Source organism: Myotis brandtii, unplaced genomic scaffold (assembly GCF_000412655.1).
Source record: "Myotis brandtii unplaced genomic scaffold, ASM41265v1 scaffold656, whole genome shotgun sequence".
NCBI classification, from domain to species: domain Eukaryota; kingdom Metazoa; phylum Chordata; class Mammalia; order Chiroptera; family Vespertilionidae; genus Myotis; species Myotis brandtii.
In genome coordinates this window covers 549,051-564,244 of record NW_005370548.1, presented here as the reverse complement: position 1 = coordinate 564,244, position 15,194 = coordinate 549,051, and the positions used below count along the sequence as shown (strand labels likewise).

The 15,194-nt window shown below is 44.2% G+C and overlaps 1 protein-coding gene across 2 annotated transcripts in view; it reads left to right on the top strand.

Annotated features, from left to right (window-relative positions):
• Positions 1–15,194, top strand: part of ZRANB1 (zinc finger, RAN-binding domain containing 1) — a 28,392-nt gene that overhangs the window by 3,846 nt on the left and 9,352 nt on the right. Inside the window, exons 2-3 of one of the 2 annotated variants that reach the window (XM_005880846.2) lie at positions 11,372–11,559; positions 14,276–14,429. In XM_005880846.2, coding sequence (XP_005880908.1) covers positions 11,372–11,559; positions 14,276–14,429 — 342 coding nt within the window. Of the gene's footprint in view, positions 1–11,371; positions 11,560–14,251; positions 14,430–15,194 lie in introns of both variants that reach the window. The other variant, XM_014528855.1, reaches the window with a different exon arrangement.

Here is a 15,194-nt window from a genome sequence, read left to right as displayed (position 1 = left end):
GGAGATAGTTTTGACTGTTCACTGCACAACATGGCTCCCAACTGTTGTACGCAAGATTATGGTCCTGTTTTTATTGGGCAGTCATGTCCTGTTCTCTGTAATATGCTAAAAGCATTATTCCGTGTTTGTATTTTGTTGGGTTAATTAACAGAAGTTCACATTTACTGAAATTTAATCTTTACTTGTCTGCCGGCCTCATGTTCTCCAGGTTTCATTAGGTATGTTGTATTATGGCTTGCTGATATGCATTTAAAAGAATCATTTCAGCACTCGCTTCGGCAGCACATGTACTAAAAAAAAAATCTCCAAAGTATGTACACTAAGTCTAAAATGTATACTTATGACAAAACTGACACTAAGTAATAAGAAACTGGAAAATAAAAACAGCCTCAGGCCAGCTTGGTAGATGGGAAAATAGGAAGGAGAAGGTTGTTGTTGAGGAGGTCAAAGTAAACAGAGCCGCAGCAGCACTGCGCGAGGATCTGTCACGTGACTGGTGGGTGTAAGTTTCATGGCGGTGAAAGGAGTACTGTTACTTGAACTTTTTAAGAACATTTGATACCAAGGCAGCCAGATAAATAGTCTACATGAAGCTGATCGCTAGGTCCCAAGGTAGTCTGTCACCTGCTACTGTTTCCCGGCATCCCGTAGGCCATAATATTTGAACTTGATTTTTAGTGTGGCATTTCTGTAGTTCTTGGTTTGTTTTCTTTGCTTGTGTTTGCCTGTTTTCAAGTTGGTATACCACAGCTGTTTGCACAATCAACTTCCTATCTTTAAAATTTTTTCTGCCCTATGGAATTGCTTTGTGCTAATTACCACTTCTGAGTAGCAGATCTGTGTTCTAATATTTAATTTTTGGAGATCATCTTTTTGGGAATTTAGAGAGGAAGCTAATGAAATTGTTCACTGTTCTGATAGATTTAAGTTATGGTTATTTTTTAGTTTTCTGAAAAGGACTTTACATTTTATTTTTCATTACAGTTTACGTTCAGTATTATTTTGTGTTGGTTTCAAGTGTACAGCATAGTGGTCAGACAGTGACATGCTTTACAAAGTGTCTCCCTGTCGTTTCAGTTCCCAGCTGGCTACGTACTAGGTGTCCTCTAGGCCAGTGGGCCATTCTGTGTGATGGGGAATGTGACCGATGCCCTCCTGGAAGACACTGCTGTTTAGTGCCCTTTTTTCCTTAACACGTGGCTTTACTTCCTGAATAAAGGCAGAGCTTGAGGAAAAGGTCTTGAGTCTTCGACATTTAAAATGATTAGATTTTAAATTACATTTTTAAAAACAAAAATGGTTTGAGTTAAAATATTCTATAAAAAGCTTTTAATAGAATCCAAAATATACACAGACTCCTGCAGCACATCTGTGGCACTGCCTCCATAAAAGGTAACAGAGTGCTGGCATGCTGGCAGCGCCTTGTGTGCCTTGGTTCGCTGTGTGCTGCTCTGACCTGGGATGTGTGTGTGTCGCTATAGAAACGCAGGTCTTCTGGCCAGATGGCTCCGTTGGTTGATCATTGTCCTGTACACCAAAAAGGTTGTGGGTTCGATTCCCAGTCAGGCCACATACCAAAGTATTGTGTTTGATCTCCGGTCGGGGTGCCTGTGGGAGGCAACCTATTGATGTTTCTCTGTCACATCAGTGTTTCTCTCGTTCTCTTTCTTGAAAATCAATTAAAACGTCACCTTGGGTGAGGATGAAAAACAAAACCAAACCAAACCTCAGATCTTTGCACTCCATACCCATCCTATCCAAGGCTGCTGATGTTACAGGTAATAGAGTTATTTTTAGCATCATGAAAGGAGTGTTAGCTTCAGGTACTTTTTGGTTTCTAAGGCTTTCCTCTTGTCATATTGGAACTCCGGCTATAAAAGCGCATTTTATGTCATGGTTTTTAAGCGAATTGTGATAATTCTCAGCAATATAAAGATTCCAGTCTGGGGAGCGCGCACACATTTTCTTTCCCGCGGCCAGTGCAGCCTGGCTGTTGGAGGAGCTGGGGACTGACTCCTGGGACAAAGGCGCTTTCAGGAGCAGCGTGTCACGGAGAGGCACGCAGTGGCTGAACTAGAAGGCCAGCGACATGCTTCTGGTCGCCTCTCATCTGCCTCAGGCAGGACTCCTGGCTTTTAGAAATGATGGAGTGCACAGGCCTGCCAGCGAGTCATGTGTCTCCGGGTGCTGAGGAGGGGAGTGACTGGTGATGCCTGGTTATGCGACACTGACACTTGCATATGCATCATTATTTAGTAAAGGCTGTCGTTTTTAAAAGCACTGTATTACATGAACACTCTGAATTATGAAACCTGGATATATCATTTAAATATTAAATATAAAAAGATGTTTAGACTGCAGAGGACTTTACTGTTGACCATAAAATAACTTTAATTTTAGACATTTACTGAACTATGCACAGGGCTAAAACATCAAGCAGTTATAGATAGAAGATTTATAAAGAAAAGCACGTGTTTCTCTCTTCTCCACCTTCAGCCCTGCTATGCAGAGGCGACCACTTTCCCCCATCAACCTTTTATTCCGAGGAGTTCAAACCGGTGGAAAAGTGACACGTCTCATACATGGACACATGCCTTCGACCTAGATTTGACCATTGTTACTGCCTCGCACTTTGCTCTCTCCCTTTCTTCGGCTCTGTCTGTCTTTCCGTGTGAGTTTTTCCTGAACCCTTGGAGAGCTAGTCGCAGATGTCTGGGCATTTTGCCTCTAAGTACTTCTGTGTGTATGTCATTTCTCTACAAAAACAGACATTTCTCTACAAAGCCATACAATGTAATTATCCAGAGAAATTTAATGTTCAAAGTCCATGTTTATTTTCACCAATAGTTACACTAATAGCTACTGCTCCAGTCCCATTCAGCTGAGGGTTATACATGGTATTTAGTTGTTTTATCTCTTTAGTTTCCTGTAAACAGCGCCCCAGGTGTTTTTGTTTTCCTTATTTACTCTTTCATGACATTAACATTTTCAGAGTCCAGGCCATTTATTTTACAGAATGATCCTCAATTAGGATATGGTTACATAAAATTTAAACATTTTATCTTTTTGGGGGGAGGAAGGAATGCTACATAGGTGGTATTTGAACAGCATTTCTAATATCTCTTAATAATACCCTTTTATCATTTTTTCTTTTCTTTAAATTTATTTTAATTTTGGTAAAGTATAGGTAACAAAGTTTTCCATCTTGGACATTTTTAAGTGTATGGTGCAGTGGCACGAAATATATTCACACTAGAGGCCCAATGCACAAAATTCGTGCAAGAGTAGGCCTTCCTTCCCCCAGCTGCCTGCACTGGCTTCCCTCCGCCCCGGCTTGTCTGGAATGACATCCGGTCTAATTAGCATATTACCCTTTTATTATTATAGATTGTTGTGCACCTGTAATCGCCATCCATCTCCAGATCCCTCTTACAAAATGGAAACACTATCCATTAACACTCACTCTCCATCTCCCCCGCCCCCATTCCCTGGGAACCACCATTCTGTTTTCTGTCTCTGAGAAACTATTCTAGGGACCTCATATAAGTGGAATCGTACAGTATTTGTCCTTTTGTGACTAGTTTATTTCATTTAGTGTGATGTCTCAACCTTCATCCATGTTGTAGTATGTGTCAGAACTCCCTTTTTAAGACTGGATAATACTCTATTTTAAGGGAGGGGAGCAGATTACCACCATTATTTTGGGGATATTTATTATTTTAAGCTGGTTATTTTTAAGAAACAGAAGACCCAGAGAGAACCTTTACCTCTCTGTAGCTGCCCCGAATAATATAGCTAGAGGGACCTACTACTCCAGGGGAGCTGTCATTGTATATCAGGGGTTCTCAACCTGTGACCCCTTTGGGGGTCGAACGACCCTTGGGGGGCTGCAGGAGGCAGCTGGTCAATGGTTCTGTCTCATCATTGATGTTTTTCTATCTCTCTCTCCCTCTCCCTTGCTCTCTAAAATCAGTAAAAATATATTTAAAAAATTTTTTCTCCTGCTATGCTGCTAAGTTATCTTGGCTGAATTTGAAACCAAATTTTACAGGTGAGAAAACCAGTCTCTCTCTCCCCCTCTATGTGAAAGGGTCGTTCGACCCCCAAAGGGGTCACAGTTTGAGAACCGCTGGGGGTTGAGAACAATAGAAAGTTCTGCTCTCTCACGTATATTGCCTAAGACCATCGGAAAACACATCTATAATTACATATTGTTTTTGTGATGAATCACTATGCTTTAATTATGTTCAATTTGTAACAATGAAATTGGGGGTCACCACAACATGAGGAACTGTATTAAAGGGTCTCGGCATTAGGAAGGTGGAGAACCACTGTCGTATATGAACTCCAGTGTAACATTGATCAAGGTCTCCATGTCCCATTGGTCAAGATGGCCCAGCAAACATTTGCTTACCAGACCTTTGCTTTTCCATCTCCATGTGAATTGCCTTCCTCCCTTTGCAGTTCCAGACTACAGCCCCACGGTATCCTCAGCTCAAGACGGCTTAGTGCCTGCTCCGTCCTCCGCTCCCTGTTCTTCGGGAGCCCCTGCTTGCACACACACGGTTACATTTGGTTGTTTTCTCCTGTTCATCTGTCACATGTCAGTTTGGTTATTAGACCAACCAGAAATAAGGGAAAACAGGAAATTTCCCCTCCCCCACAGACGTGTGCAACACATTTTGTGTACCCGCTTAGGGGATGTGTTTGAGAGAGCCTAAGAGGTGGGATCACAACACTGAAGAGAATTGACGTTGGGGCTGAGGAGAGGCATGAAGATCTTACCGGGTTTTTTGTTTGGACGCTTGGGTTGGAGAGCAGTGTCCTTTCCCCAAACACAGGAGATGGGAAAGTGCCCGTTAGACACGCTGTCTAGTGGGTGGTCCATGTATGGGCCTGACACTTTGGAGGGAAGTCGACCACTCAGCGTCTTCGGATACTGTGAGGCCACGACTCTACTGCGGCTGTGGGACCGGCTCTTCCATGGCAAATTCTAGGGGTTTCTTGTATTGTGCTTAGACCTGGGCACCTCCTCAGGATGGACTAACAGCTTTTCAGCATTTCTTCCAATTTGATTCTCTGTTTTAATTCTGAGTATTTTGGCTAAAAGAAAGTTATACAGATTTAATATGAACAATAGAAAGTTCTGCTCTCTCATGAGAGGTTTTCCTTTTATTTCCCCCCTCCCCCCACACCCACCTGCTTTTAAATGTTCACTTACCCTCTGGTTTTCTCACCTGTAAAAGGGAGTGGGCTAGACTATTCTGTTTCTCCAGGCCTACCTAAAATACTGTTTTTCTAAAAATCTAAAATTTGGTTTCAAATTCAGCCAGGATAACTTAGCAGCATAGCAGGAGAAAAAATTTTTAAAATATATTTTTATTGATTTTAGAGAGCAAGGGAGAGGGAGAGAGAGAGAGAAACATCAATGATGAGAGAGAACCATTGACCAGCTGCCTCCTGCAGCCCCCCACTGGGGATGTGCCCTTGATCGGATTCAAACCTGGGACCCTTAAGTTTGCAGGCTGATGCTCTATCCACTGAGCCAAACCAGCTAGGGCAGCAGGAGAAGTTTTTACTTGAGGTTAGAAGAGCTTGTGGGATTTGATTTCGGGGGTGACTGTGGTTCTGCTGCTCCCTATTTCATGGCGAGAGCCCTGGGTTTCTAAGAGCCAGAGGATCCCTTCCGTTGACTCTCTTGGCCATATTTTAAGTGAACTTTGCAATTTAAACTCAAATCATCTGTTTTAATTCATTACCACTTGTCCTCATCTCTGATCACCTTCCAAAGGAACTTTGTGACATGTTCCTGCGAATCCTTCCGCTGCGCTCGGCGCCGTTCTCCTGTGTGTGCGAGCATCTGCTTTCTTAGGGAGGTACCAGCATTCAGGCCTTGTTTCCCGTGATTTGGGGCATTTATATTTCCACAGCAGTGGGGTTGCTAACAACCTGATCAAAGGCAAGGAGGTAAGATCTCCAGAGGATAAGCTGTGTTTGGCATAGTTTGTCATGATTAATAATAGAACATTTAAAAGCCTAATTAGAAACTCTTTTGACTTCCTGTCATTGACTCTCATATTTATTTCTACAGGGGATGTTTTCATAATGGAGTGAGTTTATGGAATGAGTTGAGTAGAAGCTCATCTTGATATAGTATAGATTAGTTTAAATTAAGGATTTATTTCCAATTGTGATTCTCATCTCTTGGCCTTTTGAAAGGGTTATGACTTTATAGCACTATTGTGGGAATAGAAATGGAAGATTTTAACTTGTTGCCATTGGTTAGTGTATGAAAAATACATCTAGAGGTGATTTGTTTTGTCTGCTCAAACTATTTTTGGGATTGCCACGGAGCTTGCACCTACTTGAAGGTACACTTAAAACTATTGCCCTGACTGGTTTGGCTCAGTGGATAGAGCGTTGGCCTGCGGACTGAAGGGTCCCGGGTTCGATTCCAGTCGGGGGTATGTACCTTGGTTGCGGGTACATCCCGGGGGGGGCGGGTGTGTGTGCAGGAGGCAGCTGATCGATGTTTCTAACTCTCTATCCCTCTCCCTTCCTCTGTAAAAAATCAATAAAATATATTAAAAAAAACCCAAACAAAACAAAAAAACTATTGCTCGTTTTATTTACGAAGCAGCTCCTGGTTAAGCCGGTTTGGCTTGTTGGAGGGCATTGGCCTGCGGACTGAAGCGTCCCGAGTTACGCTCTGGTCAAGGGCATGCACCTCGGTTGCAGGCTGGATCTTAGCCCTGGTCGGGTGCGTGCAGGAGGCAACCAAACCATGTGTCTCTCTCACGTTGATGTTTCTTCCTCTCCCTTCCACTCTCTCTAAAAATCAATGGAAAAATATCCTCAAGTGAGGATTAACCAAAAAAAAAAAAAAAAAAAAGGAAAGAGATTAAACCAAGTTCCTGATGGAACTATAGCCAAATAGTTAGGAGTGTGAAGAAAAGGCATTCAGGGTGGTCTAGTTTCCTTTTAATATGCAGAACCAGCCAGTGAGTTAAACTCTGCTAGAGGAAGACGCACCCAGACACTAGCCAGCCACAGCCGCAGCTTCTGCTGCCCACGGTGAAGGGCGTTCTGAACATTCCCACTTAAAACCAACTTTTCTCTTTAAGGGCTCCTGACAGTGTGCAAGCTGACTCCAAGTGCACCCTGACCCCCCAGCATAAAGCATGCTGTGCTCTCACAGCTACCATAGAACTCCAGGGTAGTGGTGGGCTGGCCCGTGTGGGCTCAGGTAAGTCCTGGCTTTTTTTTAAACCATTTGGCATTCTTTTCAAAGTTAGTTACCATTATGATTTTGTCATAAAATAAAATAAGGCAAAACTTTGAAAACTGTGCCATACATGGGGGAAAAATAAGTCTGTTTTCTAAACATCTACAAGCCAGCTCCATCTCCCGACCAGGAGTTCCATAGTAGCTATGAGGTCCCTGCGAGCTATGCCTGTGGCTCCAAATGCAGGGGAGCCAAAGCAGGTGTACAGCTGCTCGTAATAAAAATACAGCAGTGAATAAACAGCAATACCGGGAGAAACCATTTTGCATACTCACAACTGTTAATCTACTTTTGTCCACTCTGTATATTAAATTCTGGCCCAGCTACACAACAATAATATACGTGTTTGTTTTCTTTAACAAGTTTATATTTTAGTAGAGGCCCGATGCACGAAATTCATGCAAGAGTAGGCCTTCCCCCAGCTGCCGGCACCGGCTTCCTCACAGCCGGAAGGTTGTCCGGTCTAATTAGCATATTATGCTTTTATTATTGTAGATAATCTATAATATAGTATCTTTCATTTACTCTCTGGTCTTCATGTTTAAAGTCTCCTAACACTTCTTTATCTGTAACTGCTCCACTGCTTAGCCAGGCATGTATTTCATTCCATCACTTTTGAATTAAAGCCCTAAAAGCTAATCTTCTCGGAGTGGCTTTAGCTGTCCTTTATTTGCCTTCTTAGTGTGAATGGGGAAGTGACGGCCGGGTCAAAGCATTTGTGAGAGAGGGAGGCTCAGTTACTCTTGGAGGCAGGTGAGATGTCCGCAGCCAGAAGCATCTGGACTCTCTCCTCTGCTAGAACGACCCTGCTTTCCCCGCTCTCTGATGTTGAGATTTTACCGCTGACAAGGATTTGCTCTTTCGCTACCTACCAACTCCTCTACCTTCCTACTTCCCTTTTATTCCCTAATATTAACAAGTGGTAGAAATGCAATGTTATATGAGGAACTCAAAGGCATTTTATAAGTTATTTTGCACATACGCTGTTTTACCCCCCAAGTAGAAAACATGTGGTAGCTAAGTTTTTAGGTTATCCAAGTGTGGGCCAACCCCTTTTGAACACCATGTGTACAGGGATACCCACCTTTCAAGAAACTGCCTAAACTTGATCAGTGGCTCCCCTTGAACGACGTGTAATAGAACATACCAGAAATGAGGACCGGTCCGTGATTCTCTTGTGAAAATTTTTTTTTAATATATATATATATATATTTTTTTTAAAAAATATATTTTATTGATTTTTTACAGGGAGCAAGGGAGAGGGATAGAGAGTTAGAAACATCGACCAGCTGCCTCCTGCACACCTCCTACTGGGGATGTGCCCGCAACCAAGGTACATGCCCTTGACCGGAATCGAACCTGGGACCCTTCAGTCTGCAGGCCGACGCTCTGTCCACTGAGCCAAACCGGTTTTGGCCTCTTGTGAAATTTTATTTGTAATAAATTTACTCACCTTTGTAGCTGAAAACTCTCCAGTAACTGGTGAGCTTTTAATTATGGTTCATGAAAAAAAATACATTCCCAAAACATCAGATAATAAATTGCTTTCCTTTTAAATACTACTTTGTGCCTATACTTAAGTTTGTGTTTTTCATGTTCTGAGAAGTTTGGAGAATTTCACACTGAAGAATGGGGGGCAGCATCTCTATTCACCCTCGCCCTCTGCCGGGGACGCGCAATCGCACCTGCAGGTTATGCAGAGCTGAGGTGGGGGCGAGCCTTTGTCGGCTTAGGAATTGCACTCTGTCAGCTCAGTTGATACACAGCTCACCCCTGGGAAGTTCTGTTCACAGGTTTAAACCCTGTATTTGGAGGCAGACGGGGTGACGTTGTAACCAGGGCTCGGAAGCCTCTTGCTCACTTTGTCATGCTATTTGGTATCTGGTCTGTACTCCCCCTCCCCCTCACGCTGTGCTACTGAGTCTCTACTTACAGAAATCCCTCAGAAGCTTTAGAGAGGAAATGAACTCTTAAGCAAGACTGTCTAAGAGGAGATTCTCAGCGGTGAGGTAGCTAAAAATAGGAACACTGTGATTTGGAGGATCTCCCCTTTCTCCAGACAAAAGACAGAAATTGCTGGTGAGCTTTAGGGGCCCCCATCTTTGTCTTTAGGAGATAAAGGTACCCAGGAGATAAAAGTACCCGTGTGCGTTGTACACGCACACACCAGTGCGGGCTGGCCTTCCTCCTGACCTCCTCAGGGCGGGGGTCAGACTTTTCGGTCCTTGGTCTGCTTGCAGAAGTGCTGGGAGCATTTCTGTGTCACATACACAGGGTGTTTGGAAGCCTTTTATGTCTTGGGGGTGGGGTTCCAGCTGTCCCTGGCCTTTACATTGAGGAACGCATTCGTCTCCGCTGCTGGGAACAGAAATGCGCCTCATGGATTCCGCACCTGGAAACGTGTGCGGCTGGAAAGGGGTCATTTCTCTGGGGGCAGGATGTAGATTTCCAGAAGGATTTTTGGCCCCAGAGTTTGAACACTTTCGATGCTGGCTTTTCCTGCCGTACACGTGATGATAAAGGACAGTTTTGAGTTGAGGAATCATGTTTTGCTGTCTTTGTGTTTCTCACGTTGCCTAGCGTAGTGCTCTGCATGTCACGGCACTGAGTGAGGTGGGAATTGAATTCTCATTTTAAAGCGTGGTCATTTTTAATGACTGTGCCATGTCATACTCCCAGGAATAGCTCTTATTTATCCAATTCCTAATTCCAGAGCACAGCGACAGACACTGTAGAATGCACTAAGCACAGGCTCGGGCAGTGCCAGTATTCCGCCCGCAGTCTCCTGGGCTGCAGTCGTGGTGCTTGCCTTGTTTTCAGATGTTTGTGGTGCATTGAAGCTCGCCAGCACCTTTATTTCTTCTGTCAAGGCTTCGTGACGAGGGTCACTGCCTTCACCCAGCGTTAATGTGTTGAGGTTAATAATGTGGTCCAGTGGGAATGGAAAGTTCCTTATGGATTTGGAGAAGGTGATACTTGTTTTATCTCTCTAATTGCTGTTTATTTTTATTTATTGATTTATTTTTTAAATATATATTGTATTAATTTATTTACAGAGAGGAAGGGAGAGGGAGAGAGAGTTAGAAACATCGATGAGAGAGAAACATCAATTCAGCTGCCTCCTGCACACCTCCTACTGGGGATGTGCCTGCAACTAAGGTCCATGCCCTTGACCGGAATCGAACCTGGGACCCTTCAGTCCGCAGGCCAACGCTTTATCCTTTGAGCCACCCCGGCTAGGGCTCCACTTGCTGTTTAATGTTTTGTTTTAGCACGTTTTTGTTCAGAATCATCCGCTTCAAGTGTTACTGAAGTTTTAATAATTCTTAATGGGTGTAAGAGAGACTTGACTGAGAGATTCTGACGTCAGAATATTGCTAGCTTGCACTTAACATTGAAAATGGTTTAATTGCTCTACGTTGTTTCAAAGCCACCGCATGTGAAAGGCTCAGCCCTCGTTTTGAGTTACCTTTGAAAAGGCAGCTCAGCCCTAATTGGTTTGGCTCAGTGGATAGAGGTCGGCCTGCGGACTCACGGGTCCCAGGTTCGAATCCGGTCAAGGGCATGTACCTTGCTTGCGGGCACATAACCAGTAGGGAGTGTGCAGGAGGCAGCTGAATCGATGTTTCTCTCTCATCGATGTTTCTAACTCTCTATCCCTCTCCCTTCCTCTCTGTAAAAAATCAATAAAATATATTTTAAAAAAAAGAAAAAAGAAAAGGCAGCTCAGGGGCTCCGGCGCCCAGTGCCGAGAAAGCAGGCAGGGCAGGCGCCAGGTCTCGTGAGGGCTCCTCTCACACCAGATTCCTGGTCTCCCCCCAACTCCTCTATTCTGATCACTCCCCTGACCCCCACGAGCGTGCAGCCAGCACTGAGGGAAGGTAAGTGCCGTGCCTGACGAGCAGTCCCCGTTCTGGAAGAGAGTGAAGGGCGGGAGTACCCTGACTTTACGTGTGTTCTTGAGGGCATTTATGCTGTGCCGACCCAGGAAGCACAGAGAAACATTAGAGTTTAGAGCGGATGCTGCAGGCTCATGCTTTTGAAGAACAATAGAATGACACTCCTTTCTACTTGATGCTGTTTTAGGGGTTGTGGAGGGCGATTTAGCTGCTATCGAAGCCTACAAGTCGTCAGGAGGCGACATCGCCCGGCAGCTCACTGCGGATGAGGTGCGCCTGCTGAACCGCCCTTCCGCCTTCGACGTGGGCTACACGCTGGTGCACCTGGCCATCCGCTTCCAGCGGCAGGACATGCTCGCCATCCTGCTCACCGAGGTGAGCGCCGCAGACACACTCCTCACAGGCGGAAATGTGTTCTTTCGGTTTTCTCTCTTGTGTTCTTTTTTTTTTTTTTTTTTTTTTTAATGTGACAGTGTTTCTCTAACAGTTCTTACAATGTTTCTCTAAACAGTTCTGAAATGTTTCAGATTCTTTTATCCCCTTTAAAAAGTTATATTAAGCTTGAGACTTAAACAGTATATAATTTTTAAGGGTATATGCTTTAAAACAGGACATTTTGTCACAATATTGAGTTATACTTGACTTAAAAACTGGGATGTATCTGTTATTCATTCCACTAACAAGTATTTATTGAGGACCTGCCATGTGCCAGGCACTGCTAAAAGCGGGGTATGACCTTGTACACATTTACAGCACTCACTGAAAAAATCCACTGTAAGCGAGCCCACGCAGTTCAAACCCGTGTTGTTCAAGGTTCAACTGTATATTGAAATACAGTTATTACAATGCTAAATCAAATCTGTGATGTATAAGAAAAATGCCTTTTAAATTTAGGCACAAGGTTAGTAAAAATGTAGGATTTAAATTTAATTAAAATTGCTATTCAAGTTCATGGGCCCTTGCCCAAGTTCACGGCCCAAAGTTAAGGGCTATGGCCTAAGGAGATGGTTGGGTCCTGAGGTGGGAGAGGCCAGAGGTGGGGGCAGGGTTCAGGGACATTCATGCTCAAGGGCAGGGCGCAGGGGACGGGGAGGCCTGGAGCCAGCCTCCAGCTGTTGGCAGCTTTCCTGTTTCAGTCCAGTCGTTTTTGGAAAAATTCCCCAGGTTTTCGGAAAGGGACTGAAGGTTGGCGGATTGGAATAAGCTAATTTTGAACTTACTTTTGGGATTCATTTTAACACTGGTGTGAAACAGGCAGTTATTTTCTGAGCATATTTAATATTTGGTTTTATATAATTCAGTGTCACTTACAGACTGGGTTTCTGGAGTTAAGATGTAGTGAGGATTTCATTACATCAGGTTAGTGCAGTGGTCGGCAAACTCATTAGTCAACAGAGCCAAATATCAACAGTACGATTGAAATTTCTTTTGAGAGCCAAATTTTTTAAACTTAAACTATATAGGTAGGTACATTGTTATTAACTTAATTAGGGTACTCCTAAGCTGGCCTTTGCTAAAAACGTCCTCAATCTGATTGAGGTACATTTGCTGAGGTCGACCTCTTCCAACTCTCCCATCCACGCTTGTCTTGTATACTTGTTTCGTCTATCTCTTTTTGTTCATCCTCTCTATATGTCCAAACCATCTCAACATACCTTTTTCAATCCTCGACACTACATCTTCTTTCACTCCACAACGTTCCCTAAAATTAACTTAATAAACTTTACTTAAAGTTTTAAGTCAACTTCGCACTGTACTTGCGCGCCCGCACGTGGTATTTTGTGGACGAGCCACACTCAAGGGGCCCAAGAGCCACATGTGGCTTGCGAGCCGCGGTTTGCCGACCACTGGGTTAGTGGGACCGAATTGTCATGGAGAGTTTCAGAATGACACAACGGGTGGCTGCGTGGGGGATGCAGGGTTTTTGAAACTGTTTACTTCCCTTAATAGCAGTTATAGTTGAATTCTCTGCATATATTACGTAGATGACATGATCCGTAAAGCTTACTCTTTGGGCGGCTTATTAGAAGATTGGGAACCTCCATTCGGGAAGCCCGCTGGGTCCTGGCTGCAGTCTGGCCACCCCGGACTCACGCATTTCCTCCTGTCGATATCAGCCTTGACCCGGCATTCTCAGCATGCCAGGAGCCCAGGTTCAGTGGGAAGTGACATCTTTCCATCATCTGTTGCTGTTGGTCATTTAAAAGGAGAGTCTAGCCCAGGGGTGGGCAAACTTTTTGACTCGAGGGCCACAATGGGTTCTTAAACTGGACCGGAGGGCCGGAACAAAAGCACGGATGGAGTGTTTGTGTGAACTAATATAAATTCAAAGTAAACATCATTACATAAAAGGGTACGGTCTTTTTTTTTTTTTAGTTTTATTCATTTCAAATGGGCCGGATGCGGCCCGCGGGCCGTAGTTTGCCCATGGCTGGTAGCCGTTCCCGGCCGGCTCTGTGCGGTGCTCACTGCGCCAGCGCTCCTGTTTCTCTCCCGAGGGCTGGGCTTCCAGCGTGTGCTGTCTTGTCTGTTCCACCCGTGGGGAAGCCAGGTGCTTTGGTAAAAATCCAGAATTACAGAGATGGGGGGGACTTGAAGTCAGCAGGAACTAACCCTTTATAAATAGCGTGTTTGCTTTATTCCAGGTCAGGGTACTTGAAACAGTCTCAGCAGAGCGGGAGAGAGGAGTGTTTCTGCGTTTCCCCATGAGCTGGAATTCCCTGTTTTTAAGAATGTTTTTATTGGGGGCATGATGGGTAGTCTTAATGTAGGTTGTGTACTGTCCTCCCTCCCCTCCTAGGATGAGCCTTTGGGAACAACACCATTTTACGTATGTTTTCCTATGTGCATCTTTGTATATTTCCTTGGGAATAAATTCTTGGGAATTACTGAGCCAGAGGCTAACTGGCTGTTTTCCTGGAATGATGTACTGATGCCCCCTGCACTGGTAGGGAAATTATCCCCATACCCAGTGCAGTTTAAAATTAATACCACCTCTCGTTCCTGGGGATGCTGGTAAGTCCTTTGAACACTGGTGTCTTCTGCTCCTGCTGGCACGTGGGTGCAGAGGAACATGTCTTTTGTGTTGAAGGTGTCTCAGCAAGCAGCCAAGTGCATTCCCGCCATGGTGTGTCCCGAGCTGACGGAGCAGATCCGGCGGGAGATCGCGGCCTCTCTCCACCAGCGGAAGGGGGACTTCGCTTGCTACTTCCTCACCGACCTTGTCACGTTCACGCTGCCGGCAGGTGACTCCACATTTCAGTGGGAAAAGACTTCCCACTATTACAGTCATTTTTATGTCTAGAGAATGTTTCTCTTAGGAAGCTGTTATGTGTGCATCTTCAGTTACTTGACTCTCCTGTTTCTGCTGGAAGTGACCAGTGCAGGAGCGACTCGTGAACTTACAGTGGGTCTGGGAGGAGGACAGCCACTGCTGGCTGACTGCTTTGTGGGCCTCAGATATTTTAAAATCTGCCTAACCCATTTGTTTCTCCCTTTGCTTTTATTTTAAAGTATTATCAGTCTACTTTTCTTCTTCTTTTCATGCCTAATATTTTGAAATTAAGAATCAAGTTGTTTGCCCTAGCTGGTTTGGCTCAGTGGATAGAACATCGGCCTGCGGACTGAAGGGTCCCAGGTTCGATTCTGGCCAAGGGAACAGGCCCGGGTTGCCGGCTCAGTCCCCAATGTGGGGTGTGCAGGAGGCAGCCAATCAATGATTCTTTCTCATCATTGATATTTCTATCTCTCTCTCCCTCTCCCTTCCTCTCTGAAATCAATAAAAATATATTTTTTTTAAAAAAGAACCAAGTTGTTTGAATCAAAGATACTGGTATTCTTTTGAAAGGATCATTTACCTTCTTGTTGCATTGATTTCTATATCTTTAAAGCAACTTTTCATTTTTCATTCAATAAATGCACCAAACACCAAAAGTTTCAAAAGTATCTTCCATCTTGGTTCTGAGTGTTTTCAGCTTTTATATTCAGATGTGAACAGGAGCATTTACAAA